The sequence below is a fragment of the Nilaparvata lugens genome, unplaced genomic scaffold (genome assembly GCF_014356525.2).
Source record: "Nilaparvata lugens isolate BPH unplaced genomic scaffold, ASM1435652v1 scaffold8219, whole genome shotgun sequence".
NCBI classification, from domain to species: domain Eukaryota; kingdom Metazoa; phylum Arthropoda; class Insecta; order Hemiptera; family Delphacidae; genus Nilaparvata; species Nilaparvata lugens.
In genome coordinates, this window is record NW_024093967.1 from 847 (window position 1) to 12,043 (window position 11,197).

The window sequence follows — 11,197 nt, forward strand, 5'->3', positions numbered from 1 at the left end:
ACTGGCAACTAAATTAATATTTTATCAGGTTGGCATTAAGTTGAGTTTACTTTGTTAGGTTGGCACCAAGTTGAAGATTTAATGCATTTATCGCGGAAAAATTGATTGGGCACTGCTACTTCAATCCTGGGAATATTATATTACTAGCCGTCAGGCTCGCTTCGCTTGCCATATCCGTTTAGCCAGACGTTTAGTCTGGACCCCCGACTGGATTGTCCTAACATATGATAAAAATTCTCAAATAAAAAATGCAGGCGAGCGAAGCGAGCCTGCTGATCTCATTCTTGGACGATCCAGCCGGGGGTGCAGGGGGCGGAGCCCCCTGGCTAGACGGATATGGCGAGCGAAGCGAGCCTGACGGCTAGTAGTTTATAAACTTGAAAATATCCATAAGAGCTATGTTTTTTCTTAATATTTTCAATAAAATTGAATTAAACTAGTCAAAAATATAGTGAATCTTGTTGATTTGAAAATGTTTACAAACCTTGACGTTAGGCCTGGCCGGATAGTTGAAATAAACATCTTTGAACTCGATGTCTCCCAATCGTGACAGCCGTTTTCCCTGACGGGAGAAAGGATTTATTTTAGATTTTCGACTCATGACTGAGTCCACCCTCACCACAGCGTTACGAGCTTTCACGAATGCTTCAATGTACGGTGACGTATAACCAATATTCATTGCTCCAATTGTCACACCAAATAGGACCTAAAAAAATAACAAAATTATTACTCAACTACGAATATTCAATTTTAATTTAAGCTGAGTATGGATTTTATGACACTTCAAGTTCAATGATTAATGATATAACATTTATAGTAGGTAGCTTAGTTCTCATCTTTGATAACCATCTTATATTCTGAAGCATTATTTTTTCAGAACTATATATATTCTCCAGACTAATTAAACATTTTCAGTTGATTCATCCAGAATCACTCTAGACGATAAAAGCATTTACAGATGCCAAAATCATTAACTTAAATTCACAAATGAATTTTGAGTTAACGATTGTAATGCATTATATCACCAATATTTGAAGGAAATTGAAAATTTTCCAATAATAATGGATATTTGTTTCATTGAATAATTGATCTGGAGGTTTTGTTGTTCACGCTGATGTTATTTTACTTTCAAGAACATAATTCCAATTTGATTTGAGAGGGATGAAACATCCAATTGAAATTCAATATTAACTTCATAATCTTTGAAAATTTGAATAAAATCAAATCAATTTTTTATGTTCACTTAATTTGTAACATAGAAATCATCAGTAAAGAAATTTTCAATCAGTAATAAAATTGATGTAAAATACAGATGACTTCCACCATGAAAAATTAGTTATAACTTACATATTGAAAATGCTGATGATGATGTCAAGAAATAATTGAAGCGAACAATAATTCAGTTGTTCTAGAAAATTTGAGGTGAATGTTTTTAAAATTAGTGAAATTTCTGATAAAATAATTTATATATTGATAAAAATATTCTCAGGAAGTGCTCCTAGCATAACGTCAAAAATCGCTCCACCACGTGATGAAAAATGAAATAGAAGTTCAAATAAGACAATTGTAACATCATTAATACACACATTCTAAACATAAATCTCAAGGCTGCTGAAAACAATAAAGCTGTATGGTCAACTTTGCATGCTGAGTGAATTTTGGAGCAGCTTATTTGAATAAGCGAATATTCAGACTGGTAATCAGCATAAAATGAACTGGTCAATTGTCAGCCTTTATTCTCACAAATAATGAAGGAAGATGTATGACCACCAATTACAATAAATTTTTCAGTTCATATTCAAGAATCTAGGCCTTTTGTTTATTGATCCAAATTATGAGTGTTAGAGTATAAGAGTCATGAATAATTGCTGTTGACATTAGCACATTAGAAATACAGAACGTAGAAAATTCAATTGCATTTTCTATAGTAGCTTGTAGGCTACCATACACTACTACTGTATGAATATTTAAGAAAGGAACTATTGAAAATACAGTCCTATACTAGTCCTAGAATTATTTAAATAAGTCCAAATACAGTATTGTAGGAGTTGAAAAGCCTTCTGATTTTACAGACTCAATTACTCGAATTGAAATTATCATTTGAAGATAAATTACATTGATTAAGAGATTAGAATCCCCTCAATTGATAGTAGCATACCATATATTATTACCTGTTTCAACCATAAATATTATTTAAATTATGCTGAAAAATTCTTAATACCGTGTATGTGATTAATTATTCGCTTATGAAGGGCTGCGACATGTATTCTACTAACTTCACACAATCATTCCAATATTTCAATCCTATTATATTAAGCTAGCAATTTCTGTATATCTGTTTATATTTTTATATCTGGTTATTTATGTTCAACGGATCTCGAAAACGGCTCTAACGATTTTAACGAAACTTGGAACGTAGTAGGTTTATGATATAAAATTCGTTGCACTAAGGTTTCATCCTTGGCAAAACTCGCTGAACGACATTAAAGGATAATCATCCTTGGCTGAAACAGGTGAGACTTTCGTCGTCTGTGGATAGTAAAAATTGAGCGAGTGATTCTGTGGAAAATCAAAATATCGCAGCATCCCCGAAAATTCATAAGCTGACGTATAGCCAGCTGTAAAATATAAACACGATCATTTTAGAGAATTGTGTTCTGTTTATCAATAAATAAAAATAACGAGCGAAGCTCGGTGCCCCGATATTATTGGACTTAATGTTGCTTTCCATGACGAAACACTATATAATAACTCTGTTGTAGTTCTGACACTGTGTTACTTGTAAATATTTGAAAAAAACACTTACTTTTCTTGGAATATTGAGGAATGCATTTCACTCCTGAAGAGGAGCTTCATCAGCCTTGATCTTCAACTTCAACTTCAACTTCACCACCTTCAGGAGGCTGATGAAGCTCCTCTTCAGGAGTCAAATGCATTCCTCAATACTCCAAGAAAGTAAGTGTTTTTTCAAATATTTACAAGTAACACAGTGTCTGAACTACAACAAAGTTATATTATTGGACGTTCCACCATGTGCGCTATTATTAATCTAATTCAGAAACTTTGAAACTTCAATTCTTTAAGTCTCTCAAGATGTAATAAAGATTAAATAGTAAGGACTCAGCAAGTTTATCCAATCATCCTATAATTATCTACCTTTATCATCCATGGATAAATAAATTAGTATGTAGATATGTATTTATTGACCTATTTAGAATATAGTGAAGCTTTTTTATGATTGATAGTTTCATGATGTGATATTTTTTCTACTCACAATAGCTAGAACTCCAGGTGAATAGTCCTTGTCTTCCTTGTATCTATCGGCCAAAATCAGGGGTGTTCCGTACCAGAATGCCAGAGTATAAGAGCAGAATACCAACGCCCATGTTATGCCAGTTCCCAGTCCTGTGTAGATACCATTCCGCATAGCCACTTGCTTAGAGTCTTCTAGCTCTTCTTCGAATCTGTAAGTTGAAGTTCAAATTGGGAAAATCTCTCACCAAGTTGAAAAAAGAATATCATGATATTATCAAATTGATCATACAGTATTATTAAATGTACCGGTATCACATCATCTATGATTGCATTTAGACACCGTCCTATATATTTAGTTACCAATGTAATATAGATTTATTCATTGATTTACAAGTAAAATAATATTTTATTGTCATGTAAGAGAGGAACAGCTTTGATTTCCTCTCTGCTGGGTAGTAAAATATTATCATGTTCTTATGAGAGTGTTCACTCATTCACAGATTGAGTATGTGTAAACAGTCTCCAGTTATAGACATAAACAACTTTGATCTTTGCTCTGTCTTGGGTAAAAAAGATTACCATTGGTTCCTATTGGAGAGTTCACACATTTTCATTGTGCGAATGAGTGAACACTTTTATAAGTGTTGGTAATCTTTTTCTGTCCAGCAGAGCACTTTGTTATACATCTCAATATCACAATATTCGTGGAGACTGGCCTACAATGCAAACAATAAATAAGAGGAACATTTGACAAAAATTCATCTAATTATTATTATACGAAAATAAAATCCAAAGTAAGATGCTGTGAACCATCCCAAAGACTTCTGCTACTGCAAATATTATGTGTTTTTGCCTTTGATGGATAAATAATCATTATAAATTATGATATTGACAACTGCGTGAACAGCTGGAAGGAAATTTGATGAGAGCTACTATCTCATTATTTACTACGAGATAGGCTAGTAAAAAAACAAACAAAAACTTCAAATAAAACAATAAGCTTTTCCAATATACTGTGGTTAACAGTATGATAGAAGTTGATATGTAATATTATTTCATCATAGTAAAATGCTAGATATTTCTCATTCATAAATCATAATTACCTTTTAATTTCTTTCTCCTCTCCTCCAAAAGCGGTAACAGTCCTGATGGCTGATAACACCTCCTCCGCCACCCCACCAGCCCTTGAATAACTATCTGACTCTTTCGCTGCCATAGAGCTTTGCATCTGCAAATTACATTTTTAAAATAAATTTGAGTTGTTATAGAAACGGGTATATAACTTGGTTTATTATTGTTTTGACAGAATTAAACTGCTTTGATTTGATTGAGTATTCTTATAAAATTTCAACTAGGCTATTTAGCAAAAAGCGTCAAGTGTGACTTCATAACCCATTCTCATAACTGAGGAATGCTTAATAGCAAATCATTAATTCAATAAATAATAATTATACTTCAATCATTGATCTAGTATACCTTAGCAACAACGGCAGCCGCTCCAATGAAGATAGGGCAAAGACTTGTCATGACCAGGGTGAGTTTCCAGCCGTAGAAGAAAGAGATGACCACATTGAAGATGAACGAAGACAGCAAGTAAACAAATATCCCTGCCTTCTCTCCGGTTCCTTCTTTTATTTTCTCGATTCTGGAAAGGTAATAAAAATATTCATTAGTTTTTCTATTGATATCCAACATTCAATATCATATAAATTATCTATACTATAATAAAGGAAAGAATTGGCTTATACACGCACGGGATAGGAAATTCACGAATGACGCATCATCACGTCTGAACTACTCAACTGATCAACTTGAAATTTTGCATATAGATTCTCAATTTACCAAGGAAGGTTATAGGCCTATATTCAGTTCTTCAAGTTTTCAGTTTGTCAAGTTTCCAATTAAACCCTTGCGGAGCACAGTTATCTGCTAATAATTTTCAATAAATGAATGAATATCACTCACGTATTATTTGATAGGGCTACTTGAAATACGGGTACTTCAAAAGAGAGCACAATATTACCACAAGCTCATTGATATTGATTGAATTATGAAAATATAGCTAGGCTTGAATCAAATACCTACTTTGAATAATACAACATTATATGACTGAAAATGAATGGATTTGAGCCTCACAATATCAGAGCTATTATGAGTGAATTTTAGTTTACAAAGTCTCTCTCCGCTCTATTTTTGGTAAATACGTTTGAAACTTAGATGGTAGATTTAAATTGAAAAACTTACTCAGCTAATGAGGCAGATATGCTAGTTGATGAATGCTGGGTGTCATGCCACCCCACGTCTTGCCTCAAAACTGCTTTTAGGAACTGTTGTCTCTTCAGGCTTATCTAAAAAAAAAAACAAATTCACAAATGCCAGTGGAGTTGATACTGGAAAATTTGATGTTCTAAAGAAGTGATAATTAAATGAAAATGCTACATAAAAGGAGAAAGTATAAGGCCCGGTTGCACAAGTCTTTTAAATTTTTAAAATTGTGATTAATTTCACAAGAACCGGAGAAGCTTTTTTTCATAAAAGCTTTCACTGACTGGTTCTCGTGAAATTAATCACGATTAAAATTCAACCGGCTTTGTGCAACCAGGCCTGAAAGTGGAGGATAAAAGGGAGATTTTAGGAAGTTACTGGTGAATTTCATTTATAAGATAGGGAAGGAAATATAAAACTTATGTGTTTAATCAAATTCGGAATATTGAATCAGATTTGTTTATTCAGTTATTAGTTTTACACAATCACCCGATTATTCAGTAATTAATATTGATGAACCAAAATTCAAAGTGAGTATGAGAGCTGACAGTTTGAAGAGCACATCACTATGATAATAGTAATTATTTATTTAGAATGTATGTATTCAGGGCTACTTATCAAAAGTAGCCCTTGTGGAACATCGGAACTAGTTGTTTTAATTTGTTATTTTATATTAAAAACTTTTCAAGAATGAGTAATATGATGTTATTTTATAGATAAGTAATTATTTAATTTGGTTGGATGGGAGTCATTAATGCTATTAATAAGGAATTCTAAAGTAAACCTCACAAACTCACTATTCTAATTAACAATAATCAATGAAAAATATTTCGTTTCGTAAGGAAACTTACCCTTTTTTGTGAGATATAGTTGAGAAGGAGAACAGTTATGACTCCAGTAATGAACTGAATCAAGGCGAGGAGGCCACAGCCCCAGGCGAAAGCTTTCGAATCTTCCAGAACAAATTCATGCAGTTCATCTTCGGTCATATTATATCTGAAAAAGTACTAACTATTAATGATTGGCACAGTATTGATGAGAAGAATATATTGCGATGAATTTAATGCTTGTATTCCATGTAAGGCTGGGTTGAGACACCAAACAAACATAGATCTAGAACACGAATCATGGAGTGAGAAACACATAGAAGATAGATTATACATTCAAGTTAAGGAAAGAATTCATGGAGTTCATCATCAGTCATATTATATCTAAAAATAATATCACTTGAAAATGGCATAAATGTTCGAAACATGTTGTGATAAAATATTTCTAAAAAGGGTACTGAGATTTTTATTTTTCTTTATATTTATATATCTAAAAAATATGACTTGAATGAATAATAAGAGGAATACATTGGAATGAATGTTTTTATTTTACGCAGGAAGAAATGAGAATTACCTTTTCGTACGTATAGAGGTGCGAACAGAACGAGTTGGTCGCAGTTTAGCTTGCGGTTTTGATCGATCCTACAATAATCAGGTGGCAATGATAGAAATATTTCGTTTGCCGACGTGTAGTACAATATTATATAATTTGTACCACGTATTTTTTTGTTTGGATTATCATCGTCCTGAATCGCGACCGAGACTATATCGTCTGTACACTCTCATGCTTCACAATGTGCTTGTGTAAAGATGCGTACAGACTTATGCGCCACGACCACGCGTTTTTCACTTCTTATCAGCTCATTATATTTGTGTTTGTACAGGAACAGTAAGATACAAATATAATAAGCATAACATAAGCTGATGAAAAGTGAAATGCACGTGTTCGTGGCGCATAAGTCTGTACGCACCTTCACATGAAGCTCGATCACGACAAGACCCAAACTCAAAGTTAAACATCGACCTGATTGTTCTGTTTGCACCTTTACGTAAGAACTAGATGTGTTTCGTACAAGTGATAGAAGAATTTTAAAAATAATACAGTGCACTATTTCCATCATTTTGTTAGCAAGTGTTTTTGAAGATTGAAGTTAGTGGATACATTTTAATAATATTGTGTACTTATCAATTAATAGCTGTGGTTGATAACTTATTGTACTTTTGTGTTTATACTTTGTGACATTGATCATTTTCATGTATTTAATTTGTTTTTATAATTGATGTCTGTCATAGCTGTAATTGTACAGCTTTTTATGCAATAAAATTTTTTATTTATTTTATTTAGACAACTCATGCAGCTGGCAGCTAGCGCATAAGTTCGCTTCGCTAGCTATGCCAATTTATCAAATTATTCATTTGAAAAGTATTTGAGTAAATGAATTTGAATCCTACTTGAAATGTCCGCCTCCAAATTGGCTCAGGAAGTAGAGTTTCTCTTCAGTTGAGTTGGGCGTATATCGTGAGATGAGCGAGGTGGTGTATTCTCCATACATCACTAGTATGAAAGGCTGGCAAATACCCATCAGTGCACCTGATAATAAACCCAGGCTGTACAACAAGGCATCAAAACATTTGTTGATCTGAAAATAAAATTAAATAATTGTTAATCTTTTTGTGTAGTTGAGAAGTTGATATTGTGGTAATTATTCATATTGAATGAAAAAGAGTAATAAATTGTCAAAAAACCACAGATTTATTGATACTTAGAAAGACCGGTTTTGGTTATTACACCATTGTCAATGGTGTAATAAATACTAAATACAAGAGCAGCAGATTTTATACTAATAGGCGAGTACTGCTATGGTCAAGGGCAAGAACGCCTGCCATTGGCCCAGCTAGACAGTCTCCTCCCACTCAAATTGTTAATCTGAGACATCAAATTATTAAACGAGAAATAAATGAGAAATTCAATAGGATTTTGTGTAGTGGTGAAAGTGATATTGCGGACTTGTGACTATATTGAGGTCCACGTTATAATGGCAGTATTTGATTAGCATTGGTGTATAGCTATCCTTGTCTATCATCCTTGTATCATCTTCCTATGGTGAGGTGCACGTTATAATGACAGTATTTAATCAACAGTGGTGTTGCTATCCTTGTCTATCATGGTTGTATCATCTTCGTATCACCTTCCTAAAGTGAGTTCCACGAAAGTATTTGATCAACATTAGTGTTGATATCCTTGTCTCTCATTCAACATAGTAGATAGCACTTTCCCTTTCCGGCTTCACAACGTTGCCAGATCATTATTTGACAATGTGGAAATATAGTTAATTAACAAAATATTTCATCTCAATCATGAATATTTATTATTCAGTCATAGAAAGATATATTTTCCTGACGAATAAAGTATAATTTATTATTTTAAGCAAGAATGAACACTTTATATTACTGAGATATAACTGGATATCAACTATCCTCTACATAGAAGACAGTGACAAGGCAGAGAATCGGCAATGCTATTCTCCTGTCTCTCTCCCGGTCGTGTGTTGATGGGAAGGATATTATTTTATATCCTTTTAAAGAATCAACAATTATTTGTTGAAACACCGCCGATTTATGAAGTTACATTACAATAAATTTTATTTAATCGTTATTCTAATTGCATTCAATCTTTATTATCATTGATTAATTATCTATACTTTGTAAAATTCGTTGAATAATTAGCATTACCGTCATTTAATGTAAATTAGTGTATAACACAGTAAATAGTGTAACATACATAAATAAAGAAATCTAATCTAATCTAATCCACTGTCATTATAGCGTTTACCTTCATATATCTCTCCATATTATAGAAAAGTATACTCAAAGGTGTCAGAGCTACAAATTATTGAAAAAAAGTCTAACGAGATACTGGTTTCAGTTGTTAGACCATTGTAAGTTGAATTTTACATTTTCATAAAGTTCTCTATTTTCATCAAATTTATCATAGAGGAAGAAAAGGCTATCTTATGCTATCTTAAGCTCTATGATTCTACTTCATTTAAACTTTTTCAGTCTGTTTTTTTCTCAAAGACTTGGAATTGTGTAGATCCATAATCATACACGAGTTGTGAATAAAATTCTGGTAAATTATCATAACTGAAAATCAGTTTTCAGAATAGTTTTCAACTCTAGCATTTACAATTTTTTTTCACGATAGTTTTTCACATTATGATCCGTGGAAGATGATTGTGCAATACATAAACCAGTTCAATTTGAATACATTTTTTACATGAAATCTATGATTTTTTCATCACTTACGCAATTCTGTTTTCCTTCTCTGCTATCGTCATCTTCTTCGTCTTCATCTTCAAAGTGCAAGTCTGGTTTTCCGCTTCTTTCATTCTTTTTTGTCGATCTCCTAGAATTATTGATGGACAACTTAGAATCAATCACAAGAAAAAACTGGAAACTACAAATCGGTTCTTCAGATTTTACAAAACTCTTCAATTCATAGCTTATTTATATGATATGTAATCTATGATAATGAATGATAATTTTGTCATTCATATATTGAGTTGAATTTTCCCCAATAAAAATGTTATTTGAATTCATTTTATATTATTTTATGTTTGGTTTTGAAGTATCTAAATTTAAAAATCTAACTTTGTTGCAGTTCAGACACTGTGTTACTTGTAAATATTTGAAAAAAGCCTCTGACTGATGAAGCTCCTCTTCAGGAGTCAAATGCATTCCTCAATACTCCAAGAAAAGTAAGTGTTTTTCAAATATTTACAAGTAACACAGTGTCTCAACTACAACAAAGTTATTATAAATAGTGTTTCTTCATGGAACGCGACATCAATTAAAATCTACTTTGTGAAAATAATAAAGGACTGAACATTTTGTTAAGTGAACAACTACAAGACTTGACCTATTTGGGACTATGTGTAACCTTATATCTAAATTCACGTGTCTTTGCTCGAAGACATGTCCGTTCACACAACAATGAGACAGTATCAATACAAATGATACAGTATCAATACAAAATGATACAGTATCAATACAAATGATACAGTATCAAACAAAATGATACAGTACCAACACAATATGATACAGTATCAATACAAAATGATACAGTACCAACACAATATGATACAGTATCAATACAAAATGATACAGTATCAATACAAAATGATACAGTACCAACACAATATGATTACAGTACCAACACAATATGATACAGTATCAATACAAAATGATACAGTACCACACAATATGATACAGTATCAATACAAATGATACTGTATCAATACCAAAATGATACAGTACCACACAATATGATACATTATCATACAAATGTATTACAGTACCAACAGTACCAACAATACAGTACCAATAGTACAATACAGTACCAACACAATATGATACAGTATAAATACAAAATGATATAGTATCAATACAAAATGATACAGTACCAACACAATATGTACAGTATGCCCGTTCACACATGCTCGACACACTTCTCATGTCGTTAGTAGCCGCCTAATACCACATTAACAAATCTGATACCAACAATTTTGAGGAACAAATTACAATAAATTAATTTCTTACCTGTTGTATTCCATTATTCTCCTTCATTCCTTTTACCTCAGCTTCTCTTTCACCGTCCATTCTCTCCAATCTGGTTCTCCTTGTTTCTCCTTCTCTACCACTCCCCTCCTCCCATTCGACATTAGGGCGGTGGCTTAGGGTAGACGGGTGGCGGGGGTTGTTTCTTTCCTCCTCCTTCTCCTCCTCCTCCTCTTCCATCAATTCTCTCTCTACCTCCTCCTCCTTCCATTCTTTCTTTCTCCTCCTCTTCC

At 32.8% G+C, this 11,197-nt stretch overlaps 1 protein-coding gene across 1 annotated transcript; it reads right to left on the reverse strand.

Annotated features, from left to right (window-relative positions):
• Positions 1 to 484: 484 nt before the first annotated feature.
• LOC111062347 (multidrug resistance protein homolog 65) lies at positions 485 to 11,068 on the reverse strand (the record flags this gene model as incomplete). Its single annotated transcript, XM_039419049.1, has 9 exons — positions 10,983 to 11,068; positions 9,654 to 9,804; positions 7,800 to 7,987; positions 6,372 to 6,516; positions 5,500 to 5,603; positions 4,732 to 4,900; positions 4,359 to 4,483; positions 3,275 to 3,464; positions 485 to 706 (listed from the first exon to the last, which is right to left on the reverse strand). Coding segments are annotated over exons 1-9 (1,380 nt in total), but the record flags the coding sequence as incomplete, so codon positions are not given.
• Positions 11,069 to 11,197: the final 129 nt, after the last annotated feature.